This window comes from Myiozetetes cayanensis, unplaced genomic scaffold (genome assembly GCF_022539395.1).
Source record: "Myiozetetes cayanensis isolate MyiCay16 unplaced genomic scaffold, myiCay2020 scf4, whole genome shotgun sequence".
Taxonomy (NCBI): domain Eukaryota; kingdom Metazoa; phylum Chordata; class Aves; order Passeriformes; family Tyrannidae; genus Myiozetetes; species Myiozetetes cayanensis.
This window is the reverse complement of record NW_026087631.1, coordinates 19,595,894-19,610,279: the sequence shown is the minus strand read 5'-3', so window position 1 is coordinate 19,610,279 and position 14,386 is coordinate 19,595,894. Positions and strand designations below refer to the sequence as shown.

Below are 14,386 nucleotides of genomic sequence, written 5' to 3'. Positions count from 1 at the left end.
TGCAAATAGCTAACTCTGTCATCTTGGGCTAATAAAACATGCATTAAAGATATTACATGCATTTTTGCTCATGGGGTTATGGGACTGTCACTGAGGACAGCAAGGTTCTGAAGAAAAGGTTCTGAACCTCTAAGGCTGAAGCACAGACAGCAGTGGTACAGTACATCTGATTCCTGTTACCACAATAACTCTCAAAGACTTGTTCAGTCTGTATCAGGGACCTTCCCCACAACATTTCCATTTATTTTTTTGATCATTAATCCTGTTCTGATTACCTCAAAATCATCAGCAGAGAACAAGTCAAAAGGGCTATCTGAAGCCTTTGTGTTGATTAGCAGAGCATCAAATTCTTTGCCCACCTCGAAGTTTCCAATCACGTCATCTAGTCCTAGAGCTGAGGAAGAAAATAAGCTCACAAGCATGTCTTCAGCATCAGCCTCTTTCCACCATGTAGAAGCATCTGGCAACTTACTTCAGATATTCATAAGAAAAACCATAATTGAGATGATTATGAGGAAAAACACAAAAGCAAATTCAACAGTGAGTATGCCAGCATCTGAATTCTTCAGAAACCTAAGAACTTAAGAAACAATTTGTTACTTTGCAAAAACATTAAAACTCCAAAAGAGGCAATGAAATTAAGTCAGAGAAACAGTATATAACACTCACCTTGGTAAGGCAGCATTAGATTTAATTTTTTACCAAGTTTAAGAAACTTTGACAGGTTGTACAGACCTATTAGAGTAGTAACAAAAGAGGTGTACAGTGAGGATAACTAATTGTAATTAGAAGGAACAAAGAACAATATGGTGTGGGAAAAAATCATAGCCAGATCTGAAGTTCTCATATCCACCTGTAAGGCTTGTCTTATAGTCTAATATTCAACTTTGTTTTTTCAAAGCTTCCTTACATCCTCTGGTTCTCAAGTCCTCATGCACTGAAAACCTACATATTCATTTTCAGTGACTCGATGCTTGAAAGTGCTTAGAATATCTAGACAGAGGCCTTTATGTCTTTTTGAAATCAACTAGGATAGTTTTAAGTTGTAGAAAGTACCAGTGAATTAAATCAGCTTTTCCAATACTGTGAAACTAAGTTATCAAAGAGGATAATATTAGCAAATAACTTTGTTCACTTGTTCTCAGATTGCTGTGACACAGGAACTTCAGCCTTCAGTGAAGTTTGAGTGTGGCAGGAATATCACAATACCTTAAAGATGTTTAAACTTCTAAAAATGGTGAAATATTTTGACTACCTAATAGTTTCAACTAAAATGATCTCACATTTCTTCAGGTTTTTGAGCAAAATGCAATTTTTAGATTAAACACAAGAGGGTGACAAGTGTTCAGGACTCTTAACAAAGCAAATTATTCCAACGAAGAATCAGTCATTTAAATTTGTGCTACTGGAATTTCTACTTCCAGTGTCCAGGCTAGTGGACGGTCATACGAGTAATTTATATTCTACCCTTAAATATGATTCAATAAGGATAAAACAGCTTAAAATTGATATGTAAAATCAGCACTTTTCTAAGTAAACCTAAGAGAGAAAAAACACAGGAGTGGCTGGGAAGGGAAATCATGGATGAGTTTGCGATTTTTGTAAGTTTTCCTTTCAGTGTCTCAGCTGATTTATTCTCATGCTTTATGGGACAGTATAAATTGTGGGGAAAAAGATCCCTTTTTTTTCCCCAGCCCATCTTCCATTTTCTCTATTTCCATTACACCCTCCAGGAATTCAAATATAGTCCTTAGAAGACGTGTTTGATGACATTTTCGCTACATGTTTCAAACTGCCAATAATAGTTCCCAGTCGCGCTTTCTGACATCTACAAAAAGGTTACACTGAAAAGACTTGGGACTGGTTCTTTAGCAGGTAGTGACGTCATTTCTGCTAACTGAAATAGTAATTAGTTTTTACTTACATGTGGATTTGGTCTTTGCTAAATCATACCGGTTCCACTAACCTTTTAAAATTGTATATATTAAAAGGTGTACATTGATCATGACAAAACTTGCCAGTGAACCAGGGTAACCCACAAACTATATGACTATTCTGCAGATACAGCTGTGTCGTAAACAACCATGGTGGGTATCTTGTTTAAATTTTGTGCTTTTCTCTGAAGGAGGAGTGTCACATGATGTTTTGATTTGTGACAAACTGCCTCACTGACAGCTCAAAAAGCAGAAACAAAATTAGAAACTGATGACAAACAGGATGCATGATCTTACAGTAATTGCACAGTTTTTCCTCTATGTGATGGTTGCTGAGAAAAAAAATTTCCATTTGGTGTGATAAACATACAAGCACTTACAACCTTATGACTAAGAAGTCTGAGGATCTTCACAAAGCAAATGTATAACCCTGAAAAGCCATTAAGATTGCATTATTAAACTCTCCACATCAATGTGAGTACTCTTCTGTAATAAGCCTAGTACGAGTATGAGAGACTGAAGGGTATCTCTGCCCACGAGATACCATTTCAGACTTCACTCCAGCACCAGAAAATCTGTGAATCTCCCATGAAGACAGGGAGACACAGCATGAAAAGGAGCTGTAGCTCTCTGTGTACCCATTAAAGAATTTTCTTCTTACCTTGGCTTCCTCCCAGAGTGGCAAGTTGAAAAGCTTCTTCAAGAGTTAGTCCTGTTTCACTGACTTTATTGATCTGAAGGCTATTAGATGCCATCATTGCTTTCCTGATAGCATCAAGCATAGAAGCTGAATATCCACCAGCAACATCTAGAAGGGATCAGACTCTTAGAAACAAGCTTTGGGCATAATTCTCTATGTTAAATTTCTTTTGAAAGTTACAAAGAGACAGATTGTGGTAAACACAGCAAGTTTTACCATTAAGCACTGCCTCTGAATGCATAATTCCCAATAAAGGTGTTCTCGCACACAGTGAGGTGAACACAACACAAAATCAGAAACCTGAGCTCTATTTACTCTCAAAACAGGAACAAAACTCTTTGTTAATTTTTTTTTTCTTTTGAAACACTTTTGGACTAGCCCTAGATTTCAGTACTCTACACTTCCTTACTCTAGAATTAGTGGGGGGAAATAAAGCAGGACCACAAGTTGGAAACATGCTGACTTATAAATATGAATGGGTGGGCATGTTTTTGTATCTCCCAATGGTTTCCAAAAGAAACCATTTTCATAGCAAACTACTAACCTGTGCCAAGACCAAGCTTCACATTGTGTTCCAGGACCTTTCGCACATTTAAGACACCGCTGCGCAACCTGGATTTTAAGAACAAATATGTTCAAGAAAAGCAGGGCCACAGAGCCATTTTGTGACAAAGGCTCTCAGAACATGTGCAATAGAATTGGTTTATTATTTATTCTGGCTGGATACCGTTATTTCTGCTTAATATAAAGAAGACTATATAGTCCAGTTCCCAAAACATAAGCACAGTTTGGGGGGAAGGGAGATGGCCTGAATCTGCCATTGGTAGAACAATCAAAAAAACTGGGTTTTTTCTAAATAAATATTTGTACAGATATAAATATAAATATAGTGAGTAGACCGAAAAATCACAAGTCAGACCAGAGCACACTACACAGAAGTGGATCATAATGGTCATGTTTAGTCATTTATAGTGGAGTGGGATATCTCATTAATAGTCTTTCAGTGGTAGTGTGGACTCAAGGTACTACACGAACAACAGTTTTCCTAATTATACACTTTTTTTTTTTTTACTTACGAAAAGTTAGAATTGGGGCAATGTGAAATTGCAGCTCCACGAAGACTAAAAAGTTTCAGCTCTTCTTCAGAAAGATAACAGGCATGAGCCATCACTGTCTAAAGAAAAAGAAAATCACCAATTTACTCAATATTGCATTTACTTCAGTGGCTGTGCTTTTTGCTGCACTGCTTTCAATAGCCAAAAGGACACGTTACCATCAAGTAAAATTAATGTACTTCTTGAATGAAACTCTTAAAATTCACAAGTGAAAATTGGTGTTTATCTTCAATACACCTGAGATATTCCCTCAGCTTTTTTGTAAGAAGATAGGGTGCTGACTGTTGCAGTGGCTGCTGTGAGCTAAGAGCTTCAAGAAGCAAAAGCAAGAATTCCCCAGTTGTCCTGGCACTGTAGTAACCTTATGATTTATATTTTGTGTCTAACACAGAGATTAAGTAGGGGTTATCAGATACAATGGAAGAGGTATGTACTCTTAGCACGTTTCTCATTGGCTCTCTAAAGGTTTGCACTGGCTGGATATATATATATATGCACACATATATGAAATATTCTTTAAGTAAAATAATGTAATTTTTTATGCAGCTTTTAATTCTTAGCCTACATAGCTGACTTTAAAAATAAGTTCACTAGCAGTGTATACAAAACAGGGTAAAGGATATTTTAATTTAATAGTACATAAACCAATTATTCCCAGACAAATCTAATTGGCATTACCTCATATACCAAATGCCTACTGAAAGAGAAGAACAAGAGCTCTGTCATATATTGCAATCTGCTGATAAAAATGAGAATGGCACAGAGACTGTTTCCACTCAGCATCTCCTAATAGCACTGTACCCTTGCTATCTCTGCTCATCAAGCTCAATGCAGCTGAAAACACAAGGACAGCCATGTCTTCAGTTAAGGACACACATATGGTAGTTGCTGAAGCATCTCTGCTGATCTGTACTGTTCTTTGAAAAGAAGGAAATATTTTGGCAACAGCTCCAAAAAAACCCATGTTTTTTAAAACTTTAAAAATTCATTTGATGTCTTAGTTTTGGTGGCTGGACAGCGGAGAATGTCTGAGGTTCTGTTACGCTTGTGTTGAATAGAAAGCTTTCCCAAACAACCAGAAGCCTGGCTCCAGAAAGCACCAGAAACCATGATTTTTAGTTATCATTTTCACTTCTGTGAATATAAAAGTCTGACAGAATTAACAACTATGTTTTTGCAGCACTAGTACTCTCTTTAGGACACTCACTGACACATCAAATCCGCATGCACAGGACTGTGCTAGAAAGCAAAGGTTAGTACTGTGTACATACTTCAGTAGTCCATATTGATTTCTCAAGTAAAAAGGACAGTAAACAAGTAATTTATTGGGGTACAATTTCAAACACAGAAATGGCAGTTCAATACCTAATTCCCAGGGACTTTCCAGATGTCCTTTGTGCCTTTGAAAATTCTCCCCTAAATTTTTAAATCAACTGATATTTATGCGTTCTGACTGTAGTTGAGCTGTTCATATTCACTTCTGCATGGGCTTTCCACTATCTAATAAGGTGTGCCCTGGCACTCCAACCTGTAATTACTGTGGGTTGGTATCAGATCTGCTTACATTTATCTTAGTAGCATAAAGCATTAATGAATTTCAACTCTTCAGGCCACAGTGCCTCCCAGTGCTGGGCAAAGTCAGCTACTGAAATGACAGTGCTTCTGGATAATTAGAGCGGTAATGTGTACTTGTCTGCATGTGAGACTCAGAACACAACAGGGCAGGATGCTTTCCCTTAGGAAATTGACAAAAAAGGAAGTTGGTCCTACCAAAACACCACAGAAGAAATCTTCAGGCAAACCAGTGTGCAAGGATGTTATAATATAAGTGGGTACTGTCCAAGAATTACCAGCTCCTACAATACCAGCTCCTTCTAATCTCACTGCCCTAATTCTCATTAGAGCCCTTGGAAAATGGACCAGGGACCATAAAATATGTTTACTGTTCATTTCCCCTAAAATGTTTACGAAAACTGTGGGTTTGTCTAAAGTTCTAATACCTCAACAGAGAACATAAAACGAATCCATACTTTCCCCCGAATGTCTCTGACCTTGACAAAACAACTTTTCAGGTAAATGCAGTAAACTGTAATTTTCTCTATGTGGATTAATCTAAGCTGTGTTGTGGAAGTTTTTATGCAGCTACCTTGCTGGTTAGCAGCTTGTTTTTATCATACAAATCAGTGTAATTCTTGTAGGCAGGAAACATGTTCTCCACAAGTTTGACTTCTTCTTCATTCTCACTTATGTGACTCTGCAATAAGAAAATACAATAAGAAATATTTAATACAATGAGAAATATTTAAAGCAGTGAAAGCTTTAAATAGCATTGAACTTCACACTACAACCTTCTGAGCAATCTACTGGTGCTAATTCCACACTGATAAAAATTATTATCTGTAAAGCTACAGTTAGATCTAATCCTTAGGTTTCTCTTTTAATCAGAGAGATCCCTGGGACCCAGAGAAGCAGCTCCATTTGTTCCTCTAAAAGTGATATGAGATGGTATGCATGTCCATCACAGTAGTGTGGTGACATAATGGCCAATTTAGGGTTTGAAAAATGTCAAAACAGTAGATAAAATAAAATATGATATAATTGTGAGGTAAAAAAGAGAACCAGTCTACAACAGAATGGGTCCTGGGATCAGGGCAGCTGATAGCTCCATGTATCTTCAGATGAGCTGATTAATTACAGCCCTCAAATAAAAAACTGACCTTTCTGTACTTCCATTGGGGCATATATTTTCAAAATGTCCACTTTGAAATGAAAAAAAATCTACATGCAGCATAGCTTTAAAACAGTATATGCTTAGAACTGCGTAACTTTTGTAAAACAAACCCAAAAAATTTCAATGCCCCTGCAAGCTTTAAAATATGGCTTTTTTAAACACAGAAACTTTATCACACTAGAAATCCTACACCTGTATTAAAAATGTTATGTAAAATACAAAGATGAGTAATACTTTTACCTACTGAAATCTGCTCTGTAGAGAAACAATGGAAGGCAGGGGGACAGACTCGACTAGAGAGAGCAACTTTCAGCAATCCAAGGGTTGCTCTACCCTTTGGTACAGGGTGCCAGTCACCCTGTGTGACCGTGCAGGACTTGCTGAATTGTGCATCCTCCTAGCTCTGAGCCTTCTCAATTCCTGTACAAGTTACAGCATTCTTACAGAGTACTATTTGTAATTTCAGAGGAATTAAAAAGAAACTCCAAGGTGTAGAGGCTTAAGTGTTTTCTGAAATCATGAAAACTTCTTGATCAGTGTGCTGTCTGTCCAAACTATTGAAATTGTATACAGAGCTCTCAGAGCTTACCTGCACATGGAGATCACGAGCCTGTGCTAAATCTCCAAGTGCACACAGCAAGTCCTCTGTGCAGGAAGGGCCAAAGCGGGGGGTTATTACAGGTTGTACTCTTGGATACTGAAAATATTAAAAAGACAGGCTTTGTATTCTACACACATACAAACACACACACACACATATGTGTATATATGTATGTCAGCAACCGCAGTCAAGACTAGCTTTATATGGCAATTACATTTTGTCTTCATTGCTTATTGCATTCTACATCCTTGCCAGCTCAATTTAAGCTGTGTAGTTATTTCCTTACTTTTATTAGACATTTCATCACAGAAATAGAGAATCAAAGTGTGTATATGTGTGTGTGTGTGGGTCTAAAGCAATTTAAATGAACTTTATTAAAGAATTTATTTTAATTAGAACTCTGTCACTGAGTCATTGAGATTTTACCAGTCTTCAGGAGCACTAGATATATATATATATATATTCATATTTGCTGACAGTCCTATATGCACTACCAGAAATAAGTCAGATGGATGACCAGACATTTTTCTGAGTTCTTTTCCTGTGACTGTCAAAGATGTAATGGTGCAAAACTGTAGCCTTCTGTAAAATCAACCATTTTCTTGCTTAATCATTTCTACTCATAATAGCAACAAACTATCCCTATACTACCTAGATAGGAAGAACAGTGGTAGAATCAGATACACTACACAGTAGGAAACAGTGGAGAAAACACTAAGAGTAGAGATACAGAGGTTTACACCGTGCATGTTTAGATCACAATTTTCATAAAAAATAGACAACAGCATTACAATTCTGCCTTCAGTCACAGGAGAGACCTGTGCAGAAGTCAGCATATGATATTTAGGATTGAAGTTTCCTATATATCTCCCAGATACAAGACACTCAGGATCTTGCAGATTAACCAATTTATTCTGCTAATACATATGATTTAGGCATCAAACTCAAGGCATCTGCTCTTGAATATTTTAAAATACAACGTCAAAAAAGCCACTGAAAACTAAAGGCTGACAGGAAAATACCGCGGCTTGTAATATTAGACTGTAAACTTCTATGTTTACCTCAGGAGTGTAAACATGAATTTCTTTAGAAACACAGTATAAGATATGTGCTGACCAAAAATACTAATTTTATAATGGATTACTAACCATACTGAAAAAAACACTGATTTCTGCTGGTGAGAATTTCTTTTATTTGTCTACTTATACACCAGAGAGGGTCAACTGAATTCCCTCAATAGAGAAACACACAGAGCATTACTCTGCTTTGCTCTGACCACAGAAAACTGATTTTACACTGTTACAAGTCCATTTTTTAACAGTGTGTCTAGCAGAACATTTTTCAGACTGATGGTATCTCTCTTACAAAGAAAGATGTATATTTTATTGATTTTTCACTAACACAGTAACTTTGGACAGCATGATTAATGATTTCATATATTCACAAAGTATCTTCTGAATATAGAAGTGGATGCAAAGGAGAACTCTACTTACTTTCCTTTCCAGGAGCTCTGTAACAAATCTGAAAAAGGGTAGAAATAAAATTGCTATAAATCTGTGATCTATGTTATAAATTATGAAAAATATAGAAAATACATACTTGGATACCCTGTTAAACACTTCTTGCATAGATCAATTTTTCACAAAAAGTTGAACCAGATTTTCAGATGAAATAAAAACAGGCAACACAATACAGTCAGAATAGTTACACCAAATTATTCTAGTTTTGAATTTGACCCTAAATATGCAGATTATTTTTTTTCATTTGCAATAATTACCATTAGACAAGTGGTAATTATTGTGAGTTCTCCCTGAAAACCAAACACATGCTACATTAAATGAGTTGAAAACATAATTATAAGGTACAGATGCAACATTAGAGAAAGAAAAAACAAACCATCTTAAATTTGTCTGTCCATGAATTTTAACTGCAGTGTTAAATAAGTTCTTTTAAAATCAAATTTTTAAAAGACACAGCAATATTTTATACCTCACTTACAGTAGTTGCAAATGTCCTTGTTCACTTAAAGAACCTTGATATTCTGGAAATTACTATATTAATGTTAGTGTACAGATTATCTACCTTATGGAAAATAAAGATTTACTTACTCTGTCAAATAAAAGAAGCTACCTCAGACCTCTACAAGAAACTGAAGCAGTCAATATGGATAATGCAGATGAGCAAATAAAATTTTCTCTGATTTTGGAGAGAGGATGTTCTTTGAAAGCTCATTATGTTTAGTGTATGTAATTTCCAAAAGCCAGATTGAGATGTTTTCTGGACAGGATCTCTATGAATTTGTATGTCATGGTTTATATTCAGAAAACTGTACAATTTTGATTATAATAAGCATTGAATCAAATTTATCAAATATCTTCAGATGGAAAAGAAAATAATGCTGGAGGATAGATTCACAGCACTGGAGCTGGTGCTAGATCACCAGTTGGAGGTAAAATATACCCTAGTTCAACTTCTACAATGACCAAAGGAGTTTGAGCCCACCATTGCCTACCTTGGAGAACCAAAATGCAATACTAATTCAGTATCATCTGCCTGCCTCTCCCGATACTGATTAACCTGATACAATAAAACATTCACTTGAGCTGAAACTCTAACAGAAGTATAATGCTCAGATGATAAGCCAAAACTTCAGTATGGTAGTTTTCATTCTTCTTCACATTCTTTGAACAGTGTGAGCACTGTTTCAAAATTGAAATACCTTTACCAAATATACCCTATACTTTGTTGGCTTATGTACTTCTCTATGAGGAAGGAAGCTCATCTTCAAATCATGGTCTTCTGTAGCAGAAGAACAGACTTGAACATAGATACTCCTCTTTCCAAGTGATTATAACCTAATATTAGTAGCATATAGACTTGAACATAGATACTCCTCTTTCCAAGTGATTATAACCTAATATTAGTAGCATATACTGTATTCTGGATTTCAATTCGCTACCTTTTCTTTAAATCCCCTTTGACAGAAAATGATACATTCAAATTTTTACTAAAATTTAGATTTAATATATGAAGCATTTGGAATTGTATCTAATTCCATGTATATGTTTAGTTCTGGGGTTATCTGTAAAGAACTAAAATCAGTGTAGTCCATTTTCTGACAGTGTGACAGATCACATTTCCTAGGTTCTTGAAAAAAAACCAAACAGAAAAACCCGCTAAAACATTGCCCCCTTAAAGACAGAGCTTTTTCATCTTTCTGCAGTTGTATTATTGTGATTTGGTAAGTACTCCAGATCCAAGCCAAGAAGCACACTCTTCTCTAATCAGTTCTGGAGTACTTGTGGCACACTCTCACCCAAAGCTGTGAAACATTTGTTACTAACACAATCAAAAGGGAATGAGTTGAAGGCACAAGACAGGTATTTAAAAGAAAGAGGTTTTGACCATTCTGAAGCTTTTAAAAATACCAGAACTAGGAGTTCTGCTGCTTTCAGGCCCATTTGGCAGGATTTGTGCTGTATTATGAAAACTGGGGATTTGTATGAAGGAAAACAAATGTTAGTAGAGTGAAAATTATTAATACTGCACATTTTAAAAGTGTCTTTAAATATAAACACTGTTAGAAACTCATGACTACTTTTGACTTTTCTGTCATGCTTCTAGCATGATTTGCAAAAATAGGATAGCAAGTTCACACAAGTGTCATGAAATGTTTATATTCCTCTTAGGTATTTTCTCTTCAGCATGATATTTGAAACCTTTATATAAGTAAACAAACAGTCCCATGAGAATAGCTTAACCATTTTCTGAGTAGGGGTGCAAAAGACACAAGAAACATAAGACAGCAGGATGTTATACTCCAGTCTTGGGTCTCCTCCACTATGGATACTGACTTAATTCAATTCTCCTTCATTCACTCAGCTGCATATTAGAGTAGTTTGACTGGTGCTGTGATGGAGAAGACGAGAACCACAGCATGTTTTAAAAGGGGTATATGGAAGCTAACTTCCACAACTTGAAAAAAGCCTTATCCTAAGGCTTTGGTAGAAGGAAATAGCTCAGAAGATAATGGTGGCAAAGGAAGTGGCTGCCACCCTACCATCCCACATCAGGCCACATCACTCCACACACTCACAGCTGTGAAGAGAAAAGAGGAGGCAGAAACCACACATATTCTTTCAAACTCTAGATCTGTGCTTCTCCCTTTCTTTGGAAAAGCCAGAGAGATGCTACTTGGGCTGTGTAGCAACTGAGTATGCAGGAATTGCCAGAACTGTAGAGGACAATGCTGTTGGAAGAAAAAAAAACTGTTCCTAATAAATTCACACCTGTAAGTTCTTAGTCAGATTCACATTCACTTTTCTAATGTATGATACATTTTATTTCAAAAGGTTAGGCCATCAATTTAATCATTTTACCTTTCTGTCTCTTGGACAGAGTCAGCAGTAATCTCTTTGTATTGTGGCACACTGTCATTCATATCCATGCAGACTTTTCCAACAAATGCTCGTTGACCAAATTTATCTGTTGAGATGCATTAGAATATAAATCTCAGAATTACTGGTTCATGAAAAACACTATCAAAGCTTATACTGAAATATAAAAGCGAAGTCCACCCCACCCAGCATAATTTAAGATGAACAAAATTCATGCTCTTGTCTTATCTCTAAGTTGGGACAATTCATGTGACTTTTAAGGATAAAAAGGAAAAGCAAAAAAGCAAACAAATAATATTTAAATAGGACTTCTCTTGCACATTAGTACCCAACTTTATAATTGTTATTACTAAGGACTAGATTACTGTAGTTTAACTACAACCAGAATTCATAATGATACTATATGAAGACGGCTGTGAAATAGAGAATGAGAAACATAAGCACCAAAGCACAGTACCTGTAGTACATGATTACCCTGAGATGAGAAAAAACACAAAGATCTCAGCAAACCATGTCTCCTTAAAAGAAAGGAATGAGATTGCTAACGTGCCTCCCACACACAGTTAGAGGGAGAAAATTTTCAGAGCTCTAGCTCTTCTAGCCTCTTTCTTGAGATTAAATCAGAATTCATATATGCAAGACATGCATATAATATTCAATTCTAAGCTGTCAAATGTGTTTCTAAATTAGATTTCTTTGTCCACTTTTACAGTTTGAGTTGTTGAAAGCAATGGCTTCAAAATTTTCCTACAAAATGAGAAAGACTAGGTAATTTTTGAATAAAACTGAGATTCTTATTACATTTTTCTGCTTTGGGAGCTGTCTGAGCCTTGAAAAATCCTGCAAGAACCACAACATTTTCAAACAGCAGACATTTGCAACTGTGAACAGAAGGGAAAGATCCTGATGCAGCTTTCACTTTTCTGATTTCAGAGGCTATGTGGAGATTTTTGACATTGATTATCAGCTGCAACTTGGAAGTATCAGGAAATGAATGCGCTGACACTCAGCCTTTCAAACCTCAAATAGAAGAAGGTTAGAAAGAGTAGAGAGCTGCAGCTGGAGGGGCAGCTCCAGCAGACCTAACTCAAGCTCAGCCAGCAGCTGATTTAGGAGTGAAGAGAAAAGCAGAAACAACAGCAGGACAGAGGCAGTGAAGTGAATACATGACACCAAGGTGGGTTTTGGGGACACAGGTACAATGAATTAAAAACAAATTAGTAGACAGCCAGACCCCTAGCTAGTCTGAAACTCCTAAACTCTGTTTCCTTCAACTAATATGATATACGCAGCATCCTTCAAAACTCACTGTTAGTCTTACCTATGATTTCAGCAAGAAGAAGAGAAGTATCTGTGTGAATTGTTGCAAAGTAGCAAGCTGTAGTCGTGCCATTCTTTAGAGTTCGTCTCTATAAAAAGAAATCAGTTTGAACTGTCTGAAAAAAGAAAACAGTAAAGCTGCCAAAAAGCAGAACAGGCAGTCTCATTTCAAACTGTGAGAACATTTAGTTATTGTGAAATTGTGCAGTGAAATGGGAAGGTAAAATATAGATTTTTAATTTCATAATAGCTCTTTTAAGTCTGAGTGTTAATAAATAAAAAAATTCCTCACAGAATTTTTGCAATGACTAAGCCCATAGAAGCCACTCTATATTTCTTCCCTCAAACAGGAAATACTCCAGCTTATATTTAGAAATACAAACAACTAGTCATTTTTGTTATTTCCTAGTTTTGAAAAGCTCTCCAATTTTCACAGTGAAGCACCGTTTATCTACTGTTAACAAAGCAAGGCTTTTGGGAAAAGCAGTGGTTTTCTTTTGGCCATCTGATGTGGCTGGAAAAAATAGTTAGGTTATTGTGTATCAAAACCATTCATTATTGCCAAATAAAAAGCAACAAACTTAAAGGTAAAAGTAAACTAAGCACAACTGCTCAGACTGTAATCTAATTATTTATTTAATTATACCATTTGAAAGGAGATGGTGATTGACACCTGTTCATATTACTTTTGAAGAACGTAACAGTAAATGAAGTGCACTTTTAGTTACATTAATTCATGATGAAATTTGTAGTTTCCACTGATTTTGGGACTGATGACTATATTGACTACTCATCCAACATACGTGTTTAAATTATATATTTGAATTCTTGCTACCAAGTAATTTGAGAATTTTCTTCTATTTTTTTTAATGAGATAGAAGGTAGGACATTCAATACAATATTGAGAATGGTTAGACCTAATTATTTGACAAACATGAAGCCAAGCTGCTCTACTCTTTCTGCTGACCTTCTGAAAACATACTTATATTTCACAAATATGAATGTCGTCAAGTAGGTAAATGTTGTTTGCAGGACTTACAACAACTCTGGTGTACACTTCTTCTGCAAAACCACTGTCTTGGTATTTGGCTTCTGTTGGGAATGTGTAGGTAGTCAACCACTGCATAAGAGGCAGGTCTACTCTTGTACCAGTAAATGAATACTGAGGGGCATGAATGTGTGTATCAACCAATCCTGGCATGAAGAATTCACTAGGAAAGAAAATAAAGTTATAATAGTCCAAAATGTCTCAAAATTTTCCATGGCAAATAGCTTTGTTTTAAACAGTATGTTTGACAAAATCCACCAGAGTAAATGGCAAGTACAGATTACCCTGCCTCTTTTAGCATCAGCCTATCAACTCCTACTGTACCTCTACCCATACCCCTTTTTCAGTACAAAGTAGTTGAATAGCAACATTTACACAGACACGCATATATAAACAGCTAATTGTGACAAAACCAATATAAGAGCATGATGAATCCAATTATCTCTAATATTAATCCAGCTTAAATACCAACAAATGCAAACTGACTTCACAATATCTAAAATTACTCCACTATAGAATCCACATGAAAAGGAGAAGATT

The 14,386-nt window shown here is 36.0% G+C and overlaps 1 protein-coding gene across 2 annotated transcripts in view; it reads right to left on the bottom strand.

Moving 5' to 3' along the window:
- GDA (guanine deaminase) overlaps positions 1-14,386 on the bottom strand; it is a 30,240-nt gene that overhangs the window by 9,175 nt on the left and 6,679 nt on the right. For both annotated transcript variants that reach the window (XM_050329001.1, XM_050329000.1), the window contains exons 3-12: positions 13,838-14,009; positions 12,800-12,887; positions 11,461-11,566; positions 8,575-8,602; positions 7,070-7,177; positions 5,896-6,003; positions 3,711-3,808; positions 3,179-3,246; positions 2,596-2,742; positions 276-394 (exon numbers count right to left, since the gene is read on the bottom strand). In XM_050329001.1, the coding sequence (XP_050184958.1) occupies positions 276-394; positions 2,596-2,742; positions 3,179-3,246; positions 3,711-3,808; positions 5,896-6,003; positions 7,070-7,177; positions 8,575-8,602; positions 11,461-11,566; positions 12,800-12,887; positions 13,838-14,009 (1,042 nt within the window). The remainder of the gene's footprint in view (positions 1-275; positions 395-2,595; positions 2,743-3,178; positions 3,247-3,710; positions 3,809-5,895; positions 6,004-7,069; positions 7,178-8,574; positions 8,603-11,460; positions 11,567-12,799; positions 12,888-13,837; positions 14,010-14,386) is intronic.